This window comes from Chinchilla lanigera, unplaced genomic scaffold, assembly GCF_000276665.1.
Source record: "Chinchilla lanigera isolate Chin_1 unplaced genomic scaffold, ChiLan1.0 scaffold00057, whole genome shotgun sequence".
Classification (NCBI taxonomy): Eukaryota; Metazoa; Chordata; class Mammalia; order Rodentia; family Chinchillidae; genus Chinchilla; species Chinchilla lanigera.
Genome location: NW_004955458.1, coordinates 10825727 through 10851662, shown reverse-complemented (window position 1 = coordinate 10851662; position 25936 = coordinate 10825727). Strand labels below are relative to the sequence as shown.

Genomic DNA, 25936 nt, shown 5'->3' with positions numbered 1-25936 from the left:
AAACTGCTTCTAAAACTATTCATGAAATTACGTATGCCTACAACTGTCTTCTTAATTATTTTATCTATCTGGAGACAGAGAGTGTCCTGAAATTACCTACTCCAGACTCTTCATCTGACAAAAGAAATGTCTATTGTTGACTAAATCAAATAAAATGCAGCTGTTTAAACCAAACTATCCATCTCCCTATAGACATGGGGAAGAATGAGGAAGTCTTAAAATCCGCTCTAACAAGAAAGACGAACATTACATCCGGGAAGGACTCCAAAACAGCTGTAAAGGGCACGTCTGCCCACCGCTGAGGATTTCCTCCCATCTTGATAGAAAATAGGTTTCTGCTCTAAACTCAGACAACGGAAGAAGAGTTGGAGAAGTGGAAAGTTGGTGATTTAAGGGAGAGGGTCTGAGAACGTACCTCTCAAGAGGCACTGCCAAGAAAGAAAGAGAGACAAAAAGAGAGAGAGAAAGAAAGGAAAGAGAGAGAAAGAAAGAAAGAAAAAGAAGGAAAGAAAGAAAAAGGAAAGAGAGAGAGAGAAAGAAAGGGGGAGGAGAGGAGGGAGGGAGGGGTTAAGAGCTGCTTTCTAATGCAAAGGGACCTGAACTCTGGACTGGAAAGATACAGACTGTCTTCCTTTTCACTCGGATGACCGACGTGTTCCCGGTTGATCTGGCTCCTCAGCAAGCTCTGGTCCTCTACTTGCAGTCCCACCTCGCTACTGTTTCTTTTTCCCACAGGAACAGGTGGAAAGGCGAGGTAGGTGGTTTGCTGCGTTCCCTCGGGGGAGGGAGAATTTGGAACCTGTGCTTGGGAGACACTGCTAGCTTTCAACTGGTCAGCACCCGCGGAGAGCAGGCTGCGCAGGAAGCACAGAACATTCCTTCCACTGAAGGCCAAAGGAGGCAGGAATCCACCGTAAATGCTCTGAACCTCAGAGACCCTGAGTAGCGAATGTGAGGTGATAAACAAGCAGACACGTCTGTCCGTCTGTGTGTTTACCGTGCATTTCCCAGATCCCGAAGTGAGAGCCAGGAACACACTCCCCCAACTACTGGGAATATTTGCTGTTGGCCGCTAGAACTCAGAGCTGATCCCACTCCGGGAATTACCCTCGGGAACTACCCTCACCGAAGGGAGCTGCCTCATCCCACGCGGGGCGCATCTCCTTGCCAGGATATGAGACCGTTCCAGAGGCATCCCAGCCCCAGAGTTCCCGCATGGTTAGCTTCTCCTCTGTCCAGTCTTGGCTTGCTCAACCCCTTCAAGAGTACAGAGCGTTCGTGTGAATCTCTTATCTCCCACGATCACAAAGCAAGCAAGCAGAAAAGCTGGAATTCAAATCCAAACCCATCTGACTGAGTCCTAGATGTCTATCAGCTTCATTGAGCCACGGGCTTACACAAATCCTTACATCTCCTCAGGACACACCAAGTCCCTTCTTACTTGACCCAGTTTTCTGCTCATATCCCCCCACTCCCACGCAAACCCCAGTCCAGTCACATCAAATGCTTTGCTCTCCCTGAACACGAGCTCCGGCTTCCGCGGCGAGCTCCTCGTCCTTGTCTGCCTGATGAATGTCTGCTCCTCACCGCCGCACGTCAAGTGTTCCCTCTTGTGTGAAGCATTTCCCGACCCCTCGGTGAAGTGACGCTCCCCAGGCCCCAGGCTCCCGCAGCGGCTTGTGCATCTCTTTAGCGCAGCAATTCTTAATTATTGTAATGAGCTTCTTGCAAGCAGGGACATGTCTTCTAACTCTGCTTTACCAGCCGGACAGTTAAAGATGTTCTGTTAAATGCACGAATACATGATCTCTACCGAGGCGCTGGTCCGAGAGGCCCAGGCTGAATCACGGCCAGCACCCGCAGGACCCGGAAGCATCTTTCAGCGCCGAATTTGGATCGCCTGCGACCTCCCTTACACGAGCCCTGGTTTTTCTCCATCTCTGTGGCCTTGAGAGACTGATCGTCACCATCTCCTGCTCGGGGGAGACCCTGGAAACAAAGGCTGGAGCAAACAAGGTCGCTGTGCAGGCTGTGAAGGGGCACGCACCTTCACAGCTCTCTTTAAACTATCTTTACAACGAGCTCCACAGTCTAAGATACATGGTCATTTCTCTACCCATCCTCTTCTTAATTAATATCTTCCTTGGCTCCAGTTTTAAAATTATCCTTTGTTCAGAACACTTTTTTTGTTCTAGTTGAACTGAGTACAAGATCACTGAGAGCTTGTTAAATTCCACTTCTAGGTCGGGAATCAAACCTAATGTGGAAACATCAAACACAACCAAGCGTTCCAGCTGGCCTGCTCAACACTGCGCCTTTGTTTTAACGAGGCCCTTGGCAATATAAATGTATCATTAATCTACAGGGTGGGGCCCCACCCCTTTCCGAAACAAATCATTACTTACTGGACGGGGCACAGGTAAATGCAGATGTTAAATACAATCAGTACAAAGCTGCAAGGCTCACGAGAGACTCCTGTCCTACAGACATAAAAACTGAAAGCTCGTCTCACCAGGCAAGTAGCTGCATTCTCTGCACAGGAAATAGTCCAATTTTGTTTTTATTCTCAACAAAAATGTCCAAACAATGAAAATTTACTAAGAGTTGGCCGCAGCTCCTAATGATGATAAAAAGCATTAAAAGCCCTGTTCTTTCTGTTTGTTTGTTTTGCACTGATTTGTTTTGCTGTGACCCCTACCTCCAGTTCTTTTTTGTTTTTTGTTTTTCTTCTGGTACCGGGTATCGAACTCACGACCCTGCGCTTGCCAGGCAGGCGCTGTGCCGCTGAGCTAAATCCCCAGCCCTTCTCCAGTTCTTTTTAAATGGGTTTGGGAAGGAGGGAGCTCTCTGGTGTGTAAGGAACTGAATTTTCTGTGTCCTGTGGTTTTTTTTTTCCTTCACATCATTCTCTCCCAGCTCTGCTGCTGGTCTGCGGGGATTAAGAAGAAACTACGAGGGCTGGGGATTTAGCTCAGCGGCAAAGCGCCTGCCTGGCAAGCGCAAGGTCATGAGTTCGGTTCCCGGTACCGGACAAAAAAAAAAAAAAAAAAAAAAAAAAAAGAAGAAACTACGATAACGTTTTCCTGAGAGAGCAACAGCACATGCGCTAATCTTGTCTTTCACAAGTCTGGTCCTGTGTGAGCCCAAAAGACAGAATCTGAGGCTTTCCTTTTTCCGTCTGATTTTCACCGGTGAAGTTAGTCAGCTCCTAGAGACCGAGGCACAACGTGCCGGCACATCTTTTTCAAAAATGCACACACACTGTTCAGGTCAGAGATTCAGTAATGAACTAAATGGAAGTCCTGTGAGCATGCAATGACCCATCATCCTATCTTTACCTTGTATATACACCTGTGTACCCACACTGGCATACAAGGTAAGTATGCCTGTTTGGGCTTAACATTTGTTCTGTGTCTTTAAAAGATTCACTCCTTTCAGGGAAGCGGGCATCCGACAGCCCGCGCCGCCAGGTTGGGCGGGTGTACCTTCTTAAACATCCTGGCGGAGTCCTCGCTGATCTGCATGAACCGCATGATCACGTTGTTCAGGTAGATGTCGCTCAGGGTGGCGTGGTCTCTGCTCTCTCGCCTCACTTGGTTCAGGAGTAAATACCAGCAGTTCACTGGCGACAGCAGGTTCTGGTCTTTCCTGCGAAGTGCAGAAGGGCAGAATTACATCCAGCTCAAAGCTGCCCCGAACAGCTGGGCGCAGTCACCCAGGCAGGCTGAGGGCCTCCACAGATGGGTCCCGTCACTGTTCGTTCCGCTCTGAGGGTTCCCTAGACCAGGACACTCGATAGCCAGTGCCACAGCCTTCCAGGCTACACACGCACAGGGAGAGCGACTTGCCAGTGCAAAGAAACACGGGCCAGAACGCAGTGTTAACCCGCACTCCTGGCAGGGGCCCAGGACGCTCACATACTCAGCAGCGGGGCAGCCCTTCAGCTGTGAGCTCCCCGCTGAAGACAGCAGCACATGTTTACACAGAAATCTACTGATTCCCATCTCAGACAGGCTTTGGTTTGTCACTGCACACAATGTCCGCTTTGAAAGTTCAGTTTGCTGCTGGAGAAGAAATTGCCCTAGTTTTGCTTTCCATGGAAAATAAACTTGGTGGTTATTTATTAATCCCCTGATACATAATCTCCAGCCTCCCGAAAAGTGTTTCTGGGAACCAGAACTTTATACTACCGACTCAAGGCTCATGAATAGAACCAAGAAGTTCGCTGGCTTGTGGCTGGTCACTTAATGTACTGGAACCCACTACGCTACTCCTGATTTGTAACTGGTTCTTATTTTTAGTGTAGAGACTAAAGTTAAAAGTGACTATGAACCACACACAAAAAGATGGCTTAAAAATCTCAAAGAAAAACTCCAAATGAAAACGGTGAGCAATTGGGATGCTACCGCTTAAAACAAAAAAGTCAGAGTACAATTTTTTATATATTTTAAAAGCAAACTGTAGGGCCGGGGATTTAGGTCAGTGGCACAAGCGCCTGCCTGGCAAGTGCAAGGTCCTGAGTTTGATTCCCGGTACCAAAAATAAATAAATAAATAAATAAATAAATAAAAGCAAATTGTAACACTGCAAAATGGTACAGAACGTTTATCCTAACTCAGGGACACAAATGCCATTTAACTACATGTGTTATTTTATTATTCACAACCTTACATGATCCTAAATAGTAATTTAGTTAGTTGAAAAAAAAATGATTAAGTCACGCTTTTCTGCCATTAAGTCTCTCAGATTCTGGAGAGACTTTATTTATTTATTTATTTTTTGAGACAGGGTCTCGCTCTGCAGTTCAGGCTGGCCTTGAGCTCACTTTGTGGCCCAGGCTGATCTTGAACTTGCAAGGATCCTCCTGCCTCAGCCTCCCGAGTGCTGGGATTACAGGCGTGCGCCACCAAGCTCGGCCCTGGAGAGACTTTAAAATGGCATCCAGTTAAATCCTCCCTGGAAGAAAGGAGGAAAGAAGATGGAAGCAGAAATGGGCTTGGGGAAAAAATACCTACCAAGGGTGCTGGCACTGTATGCCCAGGGCAGCCCCTCACTCCTCCTGACACAGGGAGAACCATGCCCTCCACTCCAGGAGCGCCCTTGTTCCTCCGGAGCCCCAGCAAAGGAAGGACAGCTCTGCTGCAGATAACTAGTGCCTTTCTCTGGCTGTTCTTTATCTGTCCAGCCTCCGGGTAAAGGTTGCCTGATTTAAAAAAATTTTTATGCTTACTTTCATATTGAACCAGCTCATAAATTCTTTGAGAATATTTTATTCTCCTGTGTATCTCCAGTGCCCTGTCCCATTGTAAGAATACATATTATTTCATTCACTGAATAAATGTATTACTGCCATATTCCTGCTAGTAATAGTGCTCATAATAACTTCAAAGAAAATGGTAACAGTCACTACCGTACACAAAGAGAGAAGTAGAATACAGGCCAAGATCATGAGCTCTGGAGTTATTCCAGTTCTCACCCCAGCTATCACTTACCAGCTATGCAATCTTGGACACATGATGTTAACCTCTCTGTGCCTCTGTGTTACTTTGCAGAATGGAAAAAAATAATCGGACTCATCTCCTAAGACGATTATGAGAACTGGAGTTAATAGGCATTTTTAAATGCTTAGAATAATGCCTCAGGCATATAGTCTGTGCTATATGAAGTTAGCTATTTTTATTCAGGGTTTTTCTTAAGAAGTTGACATTAATTCTGCCTAATCCTTACCACTGTACCAGTAAGGCAGAGATGCTTTGTGTCCTTCCCATGAACGAGAGAATCAAAGCGTAGCAAGGCGCGGGGATTTGATAAAGACCAACGCTCGTGTCAAAGTGAGTCTTTGTGCCCGGGGAGGCTAATTCAAGCCTGGGGCTTTCCTCTACACAGCGGCAACTTTAGGCCAAAGGCTGTGCGGCACAATAAGCAGGGACTGCACCAGGACAGACCCCGGAGCCCGGCCCGCGTGCCTGGTGGCGCTGCCACGCGAGCGCGGAGCTCTTCCGGGCAGGGGGGGCGCCCGACACCAGCTACCAAGCACATCAGGGACTTTGCGACGTTCCTCACCTAACGGTCATACAACCCCCTTTCACTTGTCGGGAAACCAAGCCTCAGCGAGGGTATGCAACTCTACCAGAGATACAGCACAGCCACTGTCAAATGGCTGACACTTTAATAAAACCTGTTTTTAAAAAACGTTTTTCCTGAATGTTTGGCTTACACTTTGCACAGACTTAACTCACTTCATCTTCAGTCTTATATTTAATAATAAACTTACTCGTATCGAAGAAAATGTTAAGCTGCTCGTCTTCTGAAGAAAACTACCAAATAAAACTGGGGACACGGAAAGTGGCTTCTCATTCACTAAGGGACCAGACTACAGAGCAAGGACCCACCCGTATTTTCAGTTCAAAACTTCTAATTACATCCTCAGACAAAAGCTCTCAATCGTACTGTCTAACAGATGAACGGCTGTCTTCTTCTCTGCAATGTTCTTTAAGGGCGGCCACCACCAGTGTGAACACAGCACTCGCTCCAGTCCTGCCTCCAGCCTCGGCCTCTTCAGGCACATTAGACCCCTGGTTACCCTGGGAATCATCGCTAAGATTTGTATGCTGGACAAAAGCAGAGGTTAAAGTCATCCACAGCAGAAAGGGAAGAAAAGGGAAGAAAAGGAGAAGGAGAAGAGAGGAGAAGAGAGGAGAGGAGAGGAGAGAGAAGAGAGGGGAGGGAAGGGGAGGGGAGGGGAGGAGAGGAGAGGAGAGGAGAGGAGAGGAGAGGGCAGAGGAGGGCAGGCCAGGAGAGGTGAGTGGAGGGGACAGAAGAGGAGAGGAGAGGAGAGGAGAGGAAGGAAATTATCTAGAATAGCTTTGCACTTCTTTCTGCAAAGAACTCCTCCTACTTGTTTATGTAGGGTCCAGGTGACGGAGGAGTACAAAATGGAACGGCAAAACCAGTGGTGGAGAGAAAGGCGCGTTCTCAGCTGCCCCCTCCCGGCTGAGCAGACGGTCCTCCTTGTCACACCCCATGCAGGTGGGGAGGGTTACGTTTCACCGTTTTGCTGGGTTAGCAGCCCGGCCGGTCCTGGGATGTGTTGCAGAAAGGCTCAAGCCAGGGTTCTCGTGCCAAAATTTCACCTCACACAGACCTCAGCCGCTGTCCCCACGTGGGATTAAAGTGTGGGGGCACCTAGATTTTCACTTCCCTCTTCCCCTTTCGCACCTGGAAATTCCCTGCGCTCTCCTGGAGCCTAGCTGTACATTTAAAAGCATGTCTACTACATTTTAACCCACACTTCCCAGAGTTCTGTGGCCGAAGTGCTTTCTAGAGTATCTGGTGCACTGCACTACTAGAAGTGAAAGTCGGCGTGCCTCTTTCCCGTCTCCTGCAGAGGCCTGCCGCTCTCTGCATCCAGGACAGCAGGTCCACCCCCACTGAGACAGTCCTCTTGACGCTTTCCTGTCCTTCCGCCGGTCCTCTGCCCTACCTCTGGCCTCTTTCATCACTTTAAAATGCAGTTGTGAGGGGTCACCCTTCTGCTTTAAACTCTCCAACGGCTTCTCAGGCCCTCAGAGTAAGAATCAAAGGTGCCCGGAAGGAGGAGGAAGAATTCTGTGATCAGCCCCAATTCAGCCCAGCAGTCGTACAGCTAAGCACTCACCACTCACAGCCGCTGGAGCAATTTCTGTTCTGCACATCTGCCCTGTGACCCCTGACCCGGGAAGATCGCCTCGCCAGCGTAGCCGGCTGACTCCTCACTTAGTCCTGGTCTCCGGTAAGAGCTCATCCTTCTGGCACTTTCCCTTCCCCACCTCCACTGTGGAATGCATTTCAGCCACGTCTGCCGTGTCCCGTGCTAAGCCTACTGTGGCATAGTCGCACATGCTAGAGAACTGTCTGCTTGCTCCTCTGTCTCCACAAGTTAAATTATAAAGTATATTTTGTTAATGGAATAACCTATATTTTTAATGAAATAAAATGAAATGAAATTAATGTTAAAGTTTAATTATGTTCACACATTTTTCTAAAGGCCCTTGTTTGAAACCAGTCTTGATGAGGCAGGAGGATCACTGTGAGTTCGAGACCAGCCTGGGCTACAAAGTGAGCTCAAGGCCAGCCTGAACTGCATAGCGAGACCCTGTCTCAAAAAGACAAAAAAAAGAAACTAGTCTTTTTTTTGGTACCAGGACTCAAACTCTGGACCTTGTGCTTACCAGGCAGGTGCTTGTGCCAGTGAGCTATATCCCTGGCCCCAAGAAATCAGTCTTGAATGCAGCAACAAGCAACATGTTGAGTGGAGCCGGGCGGGATGCGTTAGAATCAAGCAACCCATATCGCTTATTTTCATCTTACAGAAAACCGGAGGTCTCTGCTTAAAGAAGCAGCTTTTTACAACCTTTCTTTTCAAGTATCTTCCTGTGGCCATCAGCTCCCTGTTTTCCATAACCTGGAGTTTTACAAACATATCTTCTTATACATAAAACTTATCTATAAATAATACTCATATTGTACCAGAAACAACTTCAAGGGAATACCATTAGTTTAAATATGATAAGTGGATGTCCCTACAATGTAAAAGGCAGAGAAATTTCCAGGTGCTTTTGCTTACGGGAGTGTACCCACCCCCGGCTCCTCACACAGAAGTGGAGCAGCTACACCGGCTCGGTCTGGTAGAAAGGCGAGAGCTGTCACTGAGGGGAGGCACGTGCGAGCGAGTCTCTCTTACTTGTACTGCTGATGATCCTTCGTGCTTCTTGTTTTGGCCATGAACCTTTCTGCCAACTTCTCTAGGTTCCGAGAATATTCTGTCTCAATTTCGGCTTTTTTCCGGAAGAAATCTTGAAGGTCCTGGAGAAGCTGAACTCGCATCTCCGTTTGCTGCTCCAGGCATTTTTGTTGTTCTACCAGCTGAGCTCGAATTTCTGAGGAAAGAAGAGAATTCACCTGGTGATTTCATGAAAATGACTGATCTGGGCAAGCATGAGACCGGAACCCTGGGGTGCTGTACACTGCAGCGCGTACCCGACCTTTATTAGAATGCCCTGGCCAGGCAGGTTCTTTACACAAGGTATCTGCCGACCCTTTAAAAGAATGCAACGAGTCTTAGGAAAGTCAAATACAGTAAGTCAGAGTAAACACGGGTCACGTTCATAATGCCACAAACACATCATGAATGAAAACATAAATTAAGGCCTTTCAGATAACAATTCATAACACGGGCTATCTTTGGTAGCTGAGTATGCTGTCATCTTTTCAAAAGCGTTTTACTCCCACCATCCCTTTGCATTTGAATAGCAAAGACATGGGCATCACTTCCCCCGGATTCCTCAGCCACTCTGCATTCGCCAGTTGGCACACACAGAGACTGACATCTGGTGATTTTTATTTAGCACATAAATTTCTCATTTGTGTAACGCACAGCTCCGGGGTTTATAGGAATGCCACGGCTAAATATAACTTCTTTCTATATCCGGATAACCCATTCATAACAGGACAACCTCAGATTCTACTTTATTATTCTGTTCATAGCATCAAGGCCTGTTCATTGGGTCTGAACTTTTTATATACCGCTCCAACTAATACCCTTATGGAGACGTATAATCCTGAAGGAATCCTTTGACAATTCTAACACATCAGGAACATGAAGGTTAGTTGTTTCGCAATTTAGTTAAAGCCTAAGAGCAAAAAATGTAGCATATGAAAATATCTATGAATGACTGTTACAAAGAAACCTGTGTTTTGGAAAATGAGATACAGTACTGAGTAACTACTGATTTGTTTTTGTTCTAAGACCCAAGGCTAACCTCCAAAGACAAGAATATTCACACTGGGACACTTCTTTATTTCGTCTTTCCCTGTGTCGACAGATATTCCATAAATGAGGGGACTGACTCTAATCCAGGGGAGTTACTGGAAATCAGTGTTAAAATAACATTTCTTCAGTTTCTTCCTATTATTCCTCTTCCACAGGAAAGGACTGGGCTGATGATTTATATTTATGAACTTGACCCTGTTTAATTAAGCAGGGAGTCAAGTACTGAGTGGAGGAGACGGCCAGAACATTTTCTGAATTTAATAACAACTAATTATAGTCCTGTGTTTACTACTAGGAGGTACTAGTACTACCCTTCATTTTACAGGGAGTAAACTGAAATCTAACGAGATTCAGTACTTTATGTGAGGACTTCAGCAAGTAAGTAGTGATGTGACCTCACCTCCAACTCTCACCTGTTAGTCTGACTAAGCAAACACTTCACTTCCTGTCCTTCTAGCTGACAAGTCTGAGTAGCGGCGCTATGTCTGATCGACACATGGCAAGGACAACACGAGAGCTGTGATCCCAGTGAGGTTATACAAAGCTGGTTTGGGCAGGGCACGCGCTGGAGGAAGGAGAAGAATTTCACGAGTCTTTCTCCTCCCTCCTCTCCTTCTTCCTCTGATCTGATTTTTAGACAGGGTCTCACTAGGTTGCCCAGGATGGAATCAAACCTTTGATTCTCCTGCCTCAGCCTCCTGAGTCCCTGGATGTGGATGACGGGTGTGTACCTCTATAGCTGACTCAGAGATATCCTCTTATTAGCCTCACAGAAGTGCGGCGCACACTGGAGTGTGCACGTTATCACAGCCTTTTCACTACCACGAACAGCATCTGGTTTTTAGTCGAAGCGTTTTCCACTAGGGTATTACAATCAGCACGTCTGCCAAAGTCTTTCTCCCGAAAACACAGAGCTAATTTTGTTTCACAAAGAAAAGAAAAATTCAGGGTGGGGGAATTTCTCATTCAGGAATTCCAGTAAGTCCTTTGAGATGAAGTAATTTGTAACACAGTTTGCTAAGCTAAGCGAAAATAAATCATCTTTGGCTATCAACTAGTTTCTCCCACCATATTGTGTGTGTGTGTGTGTGTGTGTGTGTGTGTGTGGCTGAGAGTTCACGTGTGTCAAATCTCATCAAAGGTACACAGAAACTATCTGGACTTTCGTCTGAAGTCTCAATTTTGTATCTTCTTTTGCTTGCTTCTATCGGGGTTTAAACAATTACATCTTCATTGGACAGGGAGCAACTGTTACTTCATGTTATCCTACTTTTCTGATCAAAATAGGACACTTGCAACATTTTCAACAATAGTGACTTGTGGAGGGACAGACCGCACAGTTTCTTTGTGAGAAAATACAATGTGCTCCAAAAATGAAGGAAAATCATCCAATTACCTCTTCAATTTAGAACAAACAGGGAAACGATTGTTACCAAGATATTTAAAAAAAAACAATGGCAAACTACTACCATAGAAAACACCTTGTTAGGAAGAGAAAGCTTTGGAATCCCGTAGACCACACCAGAGTACGGGATCGCCAGAAGGCAGCACAGCACACCCTCACCTCCTTGTCTGCACAGCAAAGCTCTAGTCACGTGACTTCGCCAGATTTAACGTGCGGCACTAAAGAATTTTAAATAAAGAAATGAATAAAATAAATGCTTGGTTATATAAATTGCAGTCTACTATTCAGAACAGATCAAAGCAGCCTGTGATGAGCTGGGCTCCAGCTACGAATCCCGTAGCCAAGACACAAGTGGCTAAAGCTAGACAGTCTATTAAGGGCCTTCTTGTCAACTTTCTTAGGTCAGTACTGATCGGGATTTTTTTTCCAGACTCAAGGTTCAGTTTAGTCTAACAATTATTGAATTCCCACTTTGTGTTAGGCAGAGCTCCTGGCACTGGATGTACAAAATTTTGTAAGACACAACTGCTTGACAGGGCAGACAAATCCTCAACTTATACCATCAGCACACTGTGACAAAGGCCACCGTAGGTAGTGGAAGCTATGGAGCGGGGAGCCGAAACTAAACCAGGGTGGAAGAGCTGAAAGCACACAATGTCCTGAAGGATATGCGGCTACAGGCACCAAGAGTGAAAGACCACAGCATGGGAGAAAATGCTCGTAAGTTATGTATCCGGTAAGGGACTAGAATAAAGAGTAACGAAGAGCTCTTACACCTTAATAATTAATAAAGACCTAACTTAAAATAAGCCCAAAAGATTACAGTACATGTTTCTCCCAAGAAGATATACAAATAGCTAACAGCATATGCAAAGTTGCTCCATGTCATCAGTTAGCAAGGAGATGCAAATCAAAAGCACAGTAAGACACCATTCCCCACTCCTCAGCACGGCTGTAACAGAAAAGATCGTAACAGATACTGGCAAAGAAGAGAAGGAATGGGAACCCTCCCTGGTAGGCATATGAAGTGGTGCGATGGTATTTGGAAAGTATTTTTGTTGTCAGACATGTACCAACATAAATTATTAGGTGAGTCAGCGTTTCTCCTCCTGGGTGTACGTCTAAGAGAAGTAAAAATGGATTTCCACACCAAAGCTTGCACATGACTACGTATAACTGCATTATTCAAAATAGCTGAAAAATGGAAACAAGCCATGTGTCTACCTAATGAACAGCTAAACAAAATGCGGTACAGCCACGCAACGAAATACTGTTTAACTATAAAAAAGAATGAAGTCCTGGTTGCTGTTATAAAGTGGTTGAACCCCAAAAACATAAACTGAGTTACTGAAGCCACTCTTCATGGAGGCTGTGACTCCCTTGATGTGAAATACCCAAAAGAACCTAATCCACAGAGGACTGGTTGCCAAGACTTGGGGGATTTGGGGAGAAACAGGAAGTTAGTGTTAACGAGTTCAGGGTTTCTTTTGGGGATGACAGAAATTACTTAAAAGTGGTTGTGCTAACGGTTACAGAACTCTCTAACTATACCAAAACGGTTACAGAACTCTCTAACTATACCAAAAACCAGTGAGTTGGTAAACTGGATGGTATGTGAATTATATCTCAAAATAGCTGTTATATTTTAAAGGGTAATTATATCATAATTCCATGAAATTTCAGTTGTTGGTACATGTCTGACAACAATGATAACAGTAATAGTATCAACTCACAGTTTGGGGTACTTTTTGTCAAATTAGACTCTATACATCTAAGCCCTTTAGAAGGATCTCTGCCTAAAATGACTCTTGCCTAAGTGTTTTATTTTTGTCCAAAATTTATCTATGAGCCAAAGAGTAAATTTACTCATGGGCTAGCATCATCTACATGTTAACTGTTATAATGTCTAATGGTATAGAGAAGATTTTCTTAATGGAATACTAGGAAGAGCTTCTCACCGTGACTCCTAATAAGGGCACATAACAGGGTGGTGTCTTTTAGACAGAAAAGTGCTCTCCGAGGAGCCATTATCTAAATTTAAGTCAGGACCTACTAAGTAATCTAAATGGCTGCTTTAGTGGAAGGCACAAATTACTGTTTTTAAAAAATGACTATTATTTCATTTCTATTCTACCAGAGCATCACACAAAATAAGTCAACATCAACAACCGAATGAGAATATTGCACAAGAGTGTAGTATTTCAAACTAAACGAAACTGAAATGGTTCCTTTAAGCTATGAAAAATCTGCTCACCAATACCAAATGAAATAAAATGGAGGCATTTCTTGCTATTGCTCTTATAAGGGGAAGTCCTAACTCTTCAGTGTGTGTGAGAACACCGTCGGATGTGTGTCGCATGGCAAGACTGATCTGGACTGGGCTCTCTGTCCTGCGTTACTAAGTGACTGAACTGGCACGATGGTGACTGGTGTGAGACTCAAGATTTCTAACAAATAGTAATATAATAATAGCTCTACAGCATCAGAAACCGTCTCAGGCGACCTCATCTGGTGCCTTTTTCCTTATATTAAACGAGTCTCCATTTTGTTAAGATGTATTAATACCTTTACTCAGAGCATATAAAGCATTTTCCCAAATGACAGGGGAGCACCACTGCAATATTTTAAGAGAATAACAACTCCATCAGACTAGCTCTGCTGATTATTCACATACTCCTTGCTCATGTGAATATTTATACAACCTGCTGATGGCACTTAACTAAGTATCAGGTGTAGATTTTATGAAGTATGCTCTCTAGGCTAAAAATCTGAAGCAGAAAAAAAACCGTAAAAGTGAGCTTTCATATTTTTTAAGCGAATAAACTGAATAAGCAAAGGCTATTTCTCTACTTCATTAGAAAGCTGAAAGATTTATGCTTCTTGTGCTCTGCATAGAAATTAGGTAATCTCAGTATGGAGCCAGCCTGGAGTTACAGTATCCTTGTTATAAGTCACGGGACAAGTTACTTAATCTCTCAGTTTCATCTTGTAAAATAATCATTCCAACCCCGTAAGGTTGTGGTGAGAACGAAATGAGATGATAGAAATGAACAGTACACGACATTCACAAACGACTCTGACACAGACGGATGTACCGTTAAGAGCGCCAGTTAGTTACCGGTTACTAGCACTGTTTTCATCAGAGCAGTATTTACTTAGTTCTCCCTTGGGTCGGACCCCTTACCAGCAGCTCTCACTAACAGTGCAGCTTGTGAGCCCCATTCTCAGATGGTGAGAGCTACGGGCCCTCACTGTCTAACGTGGGAACGTCACGGGGCAGGGGACGGGTGGAGATGAAGTGGCCGGGATGGCCAAGGAGGCAGGCACAAAGGGGGGGATCCCGAGTCTGACCGGAAGTCTGCCGGCAGACACGGGAGAAGAGCGTTCTGGGCTGAAGGCGGCTGCAGGGCAGAGCGAGGGCTACACGTCTGTGCTGCTGAGGTCTGAAGCCGAAAGGACGACAGCTCTAGTCACAGGCCAGGTCAGAAAGGACCGAATGTGACAAAGGAGCACGATTTTACTTCCCAGATCAGTTTCCCGAAAGGGCTTGGTGCTAAAAACCATCGAAGGAACTCACTGAAACTGTAGGGGCACTTCGGCTCATGCACGCTTCTGTTCGCTAACAACTTGGCCTGCAAACACAAGCACGTGGCAGTACTTCTGTCATGACCTCTGCGTCGGGATGGACACGACTGCGGCCAGCGTTCCCGGTGAGCACAAGCACGGCTGCCTGTTCCAGAATCACGGAACAAATTACGTTTGTGGGCCGAGGTCCCACGGTACCTACGCCCAGCCTGGATAGTGATTTTATTCGTCTGTCAGGACTCAGGATGGAGGATTACTCGTAAGGTGTCAAGTGAATCTTTTCACTGGGACATTTTCACGAACTCCAGTGAGGAGGAAGTGAACAGTTCTGAGACAAGGAAGAAATATCAATCAGATTTACACTCCCCAAAATGACGCGCATACACACACGTGAGTGAATGGAACGCTGTGCACCCTACACCTCACGAAGCAGATAAGTTTACATTTTCCATGCAGATGACCAATTATTGGGCAAAACAAACCACTATCAATGGAAAACCAAATCCTCACGAGAATGAACAGTATCCGTGTTCTCCCCGAAGCTCCTATTATTTTAATTATTTATGAATCACTTTTTTCTATATTCTAGTGTGGAAATAATGATGACTGCATCTTCATTTAATTTTTTATCAGGAAGTAGAAGCTGATTTTCATCTACAGTATGGAGAAATTGTAAGACCTATTCTACCCAAAAGACAGTAGTCAGAAAAATGCGCACTAAATATGGCCAGTCTGACTTGAGATGTACTCTTAAGAATAAAATGGACAACTGAATTCCAAAATCTTGATATGATTAAAAGAAGATGTAAAAGTCTCAACAACCTTTATATTAATTAACATTGAAGTTATATAATTCTGGATATATTATATCACGCAAAAGACACTAAAATTAACTTACCTATTCATCTGTTTTTATTTTTCTTTTTAAAATGCAATGACTAAAAACTCCAGAGTTACGAATGTGGCCCGTCTACTGGACGGCACCCTCCTGGAATACGAGTGCACTGGCAAGTGATTTCTCACACCTGTAGTCTGGAATGGACAGCACTGATCAGAAAACAAGACTTATATAAAGGCAATCTAGTTATACGAAGAACTCAAAAAATTAGACCTCCCCAAATAAAAGACTCAGCCAAAAAATGGGCAAGGAAAATAGAAGATAGATAGATGGAAGTAGGAAGATCTTTTTCACATGGATGAAGAACAAGTGACAGTGGGGGCGGGGGAGAAGGGACGGAAAGGGCATGGAAAGAATTGAACAAGAAAAAATATGAAAGTAGAGCAAATGGGAACGGGATGCAGAGTTGGAAGGAACAGGGAGGGGGAGGAGTAGGGGATGAAAAAAACAAAGAAAATGAAGATGTACCAACTTCTCATGATAAATATAATCATTATGGACTACACCAGACTGACCATATTTAGAGCACATTTTTCTGAGCACTAGTAAAAAATGGGCAAGTGAAACGGACAGACGCTTCTCAGAAGATGAAGTACAAGTGGCGAATAAATACACGAAGAAATGCTCAACATCCTTGGTCCTGCAAAGTAAAACACTGAGATTCCATCCTCCCCCAGGAAGAACGGCCATCATCAAAAATTCAAATAAAAACAAATGCTGGCGAGACTGTGAGGAGAAAGAATCCTTTCTGCTTTTTTGGTGGAATTGTAAGCTAGTACAAACCACTATGGAGATTGGTATGGTGATTCCTCAATAAAACTAAAACTAGAAATTCAGTTTGACCTGGCTCTTCCCTGTCTAGGTATCTTCCCCAGGGTTAAAAACATCGCATTGCAGTGATACATGCGTACATACGCTCAGAGTGGCACAAAACTTGTGACAGCTAAATCTTGGAAGAAGCCTGTGTGCCCATCAGCAATGAACAGTGAAGAAAATGTGGTACTGACACACAGCAGAACACTACTGCGCCACAACGAAAGACGAACGTGAGTCATCTGCATGAAAACGGCTGCACCGTGAGACTAGCTATACTGTGAAGTGAAGTGAATCAGACACACGAGCTTAATTACCGCAGGCTTCCTCTTACACGAGAAATTCACATTATATTTACAGAGCAAAGGAAAAGATACAGGATAGAAATAGGAGGAAAGATCCTTCTCAAATGGGAAGATGGAGAGATGGCGGGAGAGGGAGGAAGGTGCGCTATGTGTGTGTGCCAGCTCCACACAAGGGGTGTAAGCACCGCGTACTGCAAACATGTACTAATAAGAATGAAAAGTAATAAAAACTCATGATATTTTAAAATAGAATGTAAGGTATTAGCACACTATGTCTAATGAGAAGAGGCATGATGTGACACTGAAGAAGTAACTACCTCAGTAGAACTTATCGCCCGAACTGCAACGTGGCCGCTAACAGCTGTTATATTCCCCTTCCAAATGCAATACAGGGCCTGGCATGTTGGTGCACGTCTGTAAGCCCAGCACTGGACAGGCTGAACCAGGAGGATCGCTGCGAGTTTGAAGCCAGCCTGGGTTACAAAGTCAGTTCAAGGCCAGCCTGAACTGCACAGTAAAGTCCTGCCTCAAAGTAATCACAAAAGGGCAGGAACGTAGCTCAGCGGCATAGCACCTTCCTGGCAAGTGTGAGGCCCTGAGTTCAACTCCCAGTCAGTTATCATTAAACATATAATAAAAAGGAAAAATACAAGTTATAGATTGGATGTATAGACTACACAGGCTAAAGGACTTTTAGAAAAGAAAAGATCACTGCACAGCTGGAGGGGGTCTTCGTCAGGGATACAGATTCACAGGGACTGGCCCCGCGCTGCCTTTTAAAACAGGCAGGGTTTGGAAAGACGTGCAAACGTAGAGGGTGGAAATGTAGTTCTTTAAAGTAGAAAAATAAATAAATCAAGTAACCCAGAGCCGGGGATACAGCTCAGTGGCTGGCAAGCACATGGTCGTGAGTTCAATTCCCGGGACCAACAAATAAAAATAAAATAAATTAACCCAAAATGCTACTCTGATATCCTGACCCGGAGGGTTAGGTTCTGAGGAGGGAAACGCAGGACAGCTGGACCAAAAGTAACCCTCCAGGTTCCTGCACTAAGGAAGCGATGATTCTTTAAATTTGATCTTTTTCGACTTCAGAATTATGATATAAGCAATTTAAGGAAACAAAATAGGACAACAGACCTATATGAAATCAAGTTACTTTCATCACAAGCTCAAAACGGTCTCCCATGTGGGGGAGGAGCAGAATTATGAGGAATTCCTCTTTTGGATTAAAATAAGGCAAGAAGCTGTTCTTGGGGCTGGGGATTTAGCTCAGCGGCAAAAGCGCCTGCCTGGCAAGCGCAAGGTCGTGAGTTCGGTTCCCGGTACCGGAGAAAAAAAACAAAAAAAAAAAAACAAAAAAAAGAAGAAGCTGTTCTTCTAGTACAGTAATCCTCATTATATCCAACGTGAAAGTAAGTTTCACAGAAATTCTGACACCTAAAGAGGGGCTGTATTCCTTTCTCTGTCTAAATCTGTTGTTATTATGATAGCTTAATCTGAAGTGACGTTAACCTCAGTATTATTTTAAAATAAGAGTTCACTACAAAGGTATCCGTTTTTCAAAGTCTTTGAAAGCCAAGTATTATATTTTGACCTATTAAAATTTTAGGATAAAGTACAGAAAACAAATTTGTACTTTTTCAAATAAAAACTTCCCAAGATAAAAAGCCGTAATAAATTAAGGCGATCAATGATTGCAGTTTAACTACACTGCCGAAAAGGGCAGTTTAAGCAAGCACATATCTGATCGACCTGCTGTGCTGCAGTTCCTTACAATGCATAAGAGACAGAGTGTCATTAACTTTCCCACAATTAAGCAAGGACATTTAAGACCTTACTAGTAGATTGATTTCCACTACCAGAAAAAGACAGTGCTAGAAATCACTGATCTGTAGAGAATATAAAGACTTACATTTGGAACAACCATGCTGCTGACAAAGGTTCAGGACATTCTCTGAACAGTGACTTTCTTTCCTGATATAATTCAACATGATGTCTTACAGAGTAAAGACAACGCCTTACACATGTTTTTCTCTAAACAAATTTTCAGAATGGAAAACTTTTAAACTACTTTAAATCTTTTGTACTGAATTAATTACAAATCAGGGTTTTTTCAAATTAAAGCTATTTCCCTTTTAGCAGTAATTACAATTTTAAACCATCAACTAGAAAACTGTTTAAACTCTTAAGCATTTCCATCTAACAAGAGAATATTTATTTAGTTCCTACTATGTTCCAGGCTCACAGTTTATTTAAATTCTGACAGAAATCCTATCATGCAGCACTCTCCCTTACGGAGATGATAAATCTGAAGCAGAGAGAGGCTCAGGAATTTGTTCAAAGTCAGATAATTAATATGTGACAGCGCTCACATTCCTGTTCAGGTCTGCCTGACTCCAGTGATACAAAACTTTAATGTTCAACGTAGCATGTAATTACACAAATCAAGCTGAAGTGACTCTGGCCTGGACTTCTGAATACTTTGGTGGAATGTTTAAAATATATTAGAGTCAGGGAGACAGCTCAGTGGCACAGCGCATGCCCGGCAAACCCAAGTTTGATTCCCAGTACCAAAAAAAACCAACCATCAAAAAACTGAATTCAACAATGACCATTCAACAATTCGCACTCAACAGGGAACACGTGAATAGAGCAATACTTATGTTGAAGCTGGGGATGTGTCAGGTTTTGCACTAGGTAGAGCAGGAGACAGAGGTAGGCAAAAATAAGCCTTTATTGGCGGTACGGCAAGGTTGCAGGGGATTGCAAGGACCCTCAGCGGAGGGAGCTAGGGAAGAGTTTTATTAGGTTAGACTAGGGGTGGAGTTAGTACAGGCAGGCAGTGTGTCCTATCAGGAGAGGACTGGAGGATTGTTGGTGGGAGTGTTCAAAAAAGGAGCAGGAAGTTTATTTTGGGGTCTGGAGAAGAACAAAGAAGTGTGTCCTGGCCAGGACCACTTTTGAGATTCTAGGTGTCTAACATTACGTAACGCAGTGGCAGAGCAATCATCCAGCACATGTAAGGTCCCAGGTTCAACTCCCAGCACCAAAACAAAAATAAACTTATGTTAACCAGTTAACAGGTATTAGTGAACACCTTTCAGGTTCTAGGCTGGGGATGAAAGATAAAGCCTGTATTTTCTTGCCCTCAGGACCTTCCAGACTAGCTTACAGACTCCCATGTAACTGTTATTTTTTCTAATTATCACCATGTGTAATGAGCCCTGTTAGGGAGGCAGGAAGATAGGAGCATCACAACACGAAGGAAGAAACAACAGCTTGCGCCCAGGGACACAGGGAAGGCTCTGGGGCGACCCTGCGCTAGAAGTAGGCAGGAATTCACCGCGTGGGGTGGGTTTGCGAAGGATAACGCAGACACACGCGGAGCTACGCAAGGGCCCGGGGCTGTGGACACGCAGACGGTGAATGTGTTTACAGGGATAATCACTGCAGATGATAAGGCACGCAGGCTAGGAAAACTTCTAGGGGATTGAAATATAAATATTCTAAAATGACAAGGGATATTCCCTTGATTCGGCTTGTCACCCTATTGCAGGGAATCTTCAATTTATTTCTTGAGTAAATTAAAAACAAACGCAGATTATTCATACGCAGCAAAGACAGCTACACAACCATGTTCTAACTAATGAAATTATCAGGAAATGATTGTTCCTGTCCAGTCTTGGACAACAGATTCTTCACACTGCTTTATGCTGACATAGGGAACGAAGGGCAGGCCAGCTCTATTTGCTACAACACTAAGGATACAGAATAGAAAGAGGTCAAGTACCGTAATGTCAGCAAAGTTTCCTTCTATCTCAGTTTAATTAGATTCCAATTTTGAGTTAAGATGCCATAAAATTATGAGTGATTTTAAACCTATCTTCTTTCTACCCTTCCTATTTTCTTATGGTCCTTCTGACTTGTGATTTATTTTGAAAGGTATGCTTCTTAAAAGATTTCAATGTATTGCATCATTACATTTTAACAAGAAGACAGCATTTCAAAAATACTCAGGTGAAAACGCTAACGTTTTCTAATCTTACACGCCTACTTCTCTGTAAGGTCTCAAATGTAATATTAGCATTATTGCCTCTGCCACACACACCCTTCATTCCACACCAGTCCTGTCTGGAAGAGAGACCTTTCCAAACACGATCAGATGCATGAACAGCCCTTACTCACTGTTGGAGAAATACTGTCCTCCTCCACCCACATCCGTCAGCAGTAGACGGCTGTGCATCCACAACGTAAACACTGCCCTTTAATTTAAGATCTCCCTCCCAGCTCTCTGCCCACACCACACTCCCTTCTGTTCCTCTTCTCTGTGCCTTGGGTAAGAGACAAAATTAGTACCAAGGTGAAGACAGGAGGCAGCGGATCCACAAGCTGGGAGGCAGGGCAGATGGAGGTCAAAAAGGGAAAACAGAAAAAAGCCAAAGGAAAATAACCCAGGAGGGCAAGAAAAATTAAAAAGAAAAGAACTATTCTGGGCATGATGGCACATGCCTGTAATCCCAGCACTCTGGGAGGCTGAAGCAGGAAGATCTCAAGACAGAGTGAGAGAGAGGCAGAGACAGAGACAGAAATAGAGACAGAAACAGAGAGACAGAGAGAGACAGAAGGAGAAACAGAGAGAGAGAAGAAAAGAAAACAGAAGAAAGAAAAGAGGCTCAGAGGGATGCTGTAAAGGGGCATCTTAAGAAAATGAAACAAATTTAAAGTAAGTATGAAGGTGTCAGGAAGTCATCAAATCGGACTTGGCTGTGTGAGGGGTTTGGGAAGAACTTCTGTGTACTCAGGCTCTTAGATTTTTAAAGAGCAGATTTTACTTTTAACAAATTCCAGCTATCAGACTTATCAGTCTTGACCAATGTGAGAAAAGAATTTCAAGGTCAAACATAAAACACAACTGCTTTTTCTCTTAGAACCCAAACGTGGCTCCGTTAAAAGACCCCTCCCCTCTCCTTTCAAACCCCTTAAAAATCTCAGTGCAATCAGAACCGATCATGAGGTAGCACTTCCATGGTAGTGAACTCTGCCAAGACGCATCTGTGACCTTCCTTCCCAGAACTCTATCTCTAAGGTAGTCCTGAGACCAAACAGAAATTCTCAGTATGCATTTTAGTTTCATGCCTAGGTTTTAAATGAAGCTGCTCCGGCTTCTTCACCGTCCTGGCACTCCAAGGGCAGACGTCAAGGCCATTTAAAACAGGTAGAGTCCAACAGGACGCCGCCGTGCACCCTCTTCCCTCCCTGGACAACTCGGGAACACCGAACGCCTTGCACAACGGCCTGTAGTACAGTCTTTTCCCCTTTGAAGTTTAGACGTTCCTGGCAAGGACCCCCAGTACTCACAGGCACCGCTGATGTTCTCTTGGCTGCCGGCACTCACAGAGCTGTCTGAATGGATGGCACGGAGCCTGCTGCCACTCCACTGCATGCTTCCCCAGCGCAGGTGCCAAGTCACCACGAGCTCAGGCAGCAGGCAGTCTGCGGCACGCTGCAGGCCCCGGCCCTAGAGCAGTGCTGTCCCGATGCCAGCAGGCAGCACGGGAGGAATACGTTGTTCTTCTTCGCTCTGGCTACATGCCTGGCTGCTTGAGGTCATCCCGAAGGTGGAATACGCTGCCCAAACCCAGCGGAACATCCTACACGGTTAGCAGTGCCCTTGCAGCTGAGAAATGTAGTTACCGGGGGTCTTACGATCTGCCGGTGAGCATTACATGTAGGGGAACATAGAAGAAATTCAAATGTTCTCAGAGGTCGGAAAGGCCCCATACATGACAGGAGCAGGCAGGGTACAGATAACACAAGAAGGTGATGAGTGCATTTCAGAGGCGGCCTGTGCCTCATGCAGCCACCAAGCTCCAGGGGACAGCTGTTATGTAGAAGCACTAACGCCAAACGTGGTTATTTCTTTTTTCTGAATGAGAGGCCAGAAGTCTGAATTTTGGGGTAAAATCTCCAAGATTTTGTATATCAGCAACTAATTAAATTAAGAGAAAATAAAACTGTACGGGACAAACAAAACACATTTTTGTGCGAGGTTTTCCTGTCTCTGACATACAGAAATTCTAAGCTTACTGGACAAAATCAATACTTTCTTTAATTGGCATAAATACAGCATAAGAGGAAGAAAATTCAGATCAGTGATAAATTTTAAGGACCCCCATGAGTGAGGCAGTGATGTAAACAGGTGCGGAAAGCCAACTAAAACGATCTGAAGTGACACACTTTGTGAGTTCACTGTTTTCCGGCTTCTGGGTAGATTATCTGTAATGGGTGCCAATGACTGCACTTCTAAAACTTCTCACACTAGTTTTCTGGGCACTGGAAACTCCAGAAGTTTCTCTCCCTCATCTTCTCTCCCTCATCTTCTCTCCCTCACCTTCTCTCCTGGGCCAAGACCAATCTGGACGAGGCCCTAAAGTCCTCTTACCAGAACTCTGCCTCTACATGAGGACTGTTCGCGCTGACCCCGGAAACCAAGAAGAGCCTCCTGCGGGCATCAAGCCTCTCAAACGTCACTGCCAACGAAGGCCCCGCAGGGCAATCTGCAGTTCCAACTGGCTTTTCCTATCTCTTTTCTTGGACACGTTAGAGACATAGAGAAACCACAGAATCTCAAATTAACAACAAGCCTCAGCCACCGCTTGGTTCTCTTGTTACACAGCGGTCAGAATCCTCCAAGTTCCTGGCTGTCCGGGATGCACTATCTCCCCGCAACCAACCCTAGACAAGTCTCCCAAAACCCCATCTATTAGCTCAACAAAAATGTATCAGATGCCAACAATACGACTCACGCTGATTACTTTTATATACACTCAAATAAGCTGGGCCACTGCTTCCCTCTAAGAACTCATCGAAATGATTTTTAAACTAAATACCGAACTTCCAGAAGAGTACTTTGTGAGTGCACTCAGGAGACAGAAGAAAATTAACCAACCAAAAAGCCCAGGACATAATGCAACTTATGAATGTGAACATAGAAAGCTTTAATAATTACAGAGAAATACTTATGAATATTCACATATGGAACTCCCTTCTAAGTGAACCTAACATCCTTCCCTAACAGGGAATCAAAGGCTACAAGGAAGATAGTTGCCAAGTTCATTACTGTTGTAGACGAGCAGATTTCCTCAGCCATCACCTCGCAATACAGTGACACGAGATCAGGTTTCACTATCACCACATACATTCACTCAATAAACTCTCCTTCTACTGATTCCTACGTACATTCTTCTGCTGTGCTACCCCTTATCCTAAATTGGGAAAAAGGTACTCAATCAGAACCACTCCCATCCTTTATCCCACTGCCAAGCTGCCCAATTAAAATGCACTTTTGTTTTTTATCCATCCGTCATGGAAACATACTCATTTTAGTAAAAAAGTAGAGGGAGGAAAATCACCCTGCCAGACAACATACTTCCTCATATAGTCTAATTACTTAGTTTCTAAAAAGTGAATAAAAAATGAATTATTTTGTTAATTTAAAAACACTCTTTTAAACTGGGCGTGGCGGCGGACACCTGCAATCCCAGCAATTCAGCAGCTGAGGCGGGAGGATGGCTTTTGAGGCCAGCATGAACTACAGGGTGAGACAGTCTCAGGAAAACAGAAGCACAACAAAAAAAAATCTTTTATTGCTAACAAAACAGACATACATATTATAAATAGTTAGCAAATACAGCAGGAAAAAAACCGCAGTTGGTTTTCTATCACCAAGAGATGAGTATTGGTGGAATCCTTGTGCACCTTCCCTGCATCTTTCTAACGTGCAAAGCTCTAGGTTACACTGCCTTAGGTGGGGAAGGTAGGACCCACTGGCTTATGTAGGTTAAAAATTCCCGAGCATCAAAAACCACCCTCATGGAACCCCCTCTAAGGGCCTGCCCCTCCTTGGCTTACTGCTAATCTTTACGACAGTCCCCAACTGTACACTCCAACAGCTCTATTGGGCAGAAGAGGAAACCAAGATTCACAAAGGTCAGGCAACTGGTTCAACACCAAGAAACACGAAGTGACAGAACTAGGGTTCAGTCCATCTTTGTATGACTCCAAAGCCTGTATTTTTTCTCCGCTTCTACCAGCCTAAAGCCAAGTAAGATTACAGATTCTGTATCTGAAAACAATTAAAAGACTAACTGATCAAGGTCCTTATTTTGTGACCAAAGTAGTACAATTCTTTTTACAAACATGACCCCATGTCACACAGTAACTAGGGGTCTGGGCTGAGCCTCAGATGCACTTAAGACACATGAAGACAGGACCATTTTAATATAGAGTTAACCTTCTGCTGTGAAATGCTGGAGCTTTAGGTAAAATAAACACACCCTGAACCCATCCGCAGGTAATCACTAGTGAGCTATTTTGGGGGTATAATTTAAGAGGAAAATCCCACTGTGTAACTAGGGAGTTAGGCCTCAATATACAGCACAGCATAGCGTTTTTCCTGGAGTTTCAGAAACCCTGTTTCTCTGGCTACTGGGAAGAATGTACTGGAAATCTACAGCCTTCGTTGAGCGACACACCCAGTGATATGGTTTGCATCTGGATGTCCCTCCAAAGCCTCATGCAGTCATGGGTTGGGCTTCTAGAGTTTATGATTGATCCATGGTCCATGCAATGCTGGGATTATGGGCGTGAGTGTTACACCTGCCCTGGGGGTGGGGAGCCTGCATACAATATAATGGAGGTGAAGAGGCTTGTTGCTGCTCCTGCTCCTCCCTTTAGCTCTTGCTGCTTTTTCTGTTTTGTGCTGCCTGTTCAAGTGGTCCCCCTATGCCCTGCCACCCTGCCTTGGAGCCAGCCGAGTATGGACTGAAACCTCCACAAACTGTGAGCTAAATAAACCTTTCCTTCCTTAATTTTGGGCAATGGGTATTTTGTCTCAGCAACAACAGAAAAGAAACCAAGACAAAATTTGGTATCAGGAGTGGGATCATTGCTGTGACTACACCTTTGTGGTTGAAGGGCCTTTGGAAACGGCTTGTGGGAAGTGTTTGGAAAGGTTCAGAGATGTTGCCTGAAAGAGTAGAACTGCAATGGCTTAGGCTGTTCTGTATGGGAGATTCTGGTCAGAGCTCAGAAGCCCAGAAGGCTGATAGAAATCT

General features: G+C 44.4%; 1 protein-coding gene across 2 annotated transcripts in view; it reads right to left on the bottom strand.

Annotated features, from left to right (window-relative positions):
• Positions 1-8918, bottom strand: part of Srgap1 (SLIT-ROBO Rho GTPase activating protein 1) — a 148756-nt gene extending 139838 nt beyond the window's left edge. For both annotated transcript variants that reach the window (XM_013520989.1, XM_013520990.1), the window contains exons 1-2: positions 8723-8918; positions 3486-3648 (exon numbers count right to left, since the gene is read on the bottom strand). In XM_013520989.1, coding sequence (XP_013376443.1) covers positions 3486-3648; positions 8723-8865 — 306 coding nt within the window. In that variant the 5' untranslated portion in view covers positions 8866-8918. The remainder of the gene's footprint in view (positions 1-3485; positions 3649-8722) is intronic.
• Positions 8919-25936: the final 17018 nt, after the last annotated feature.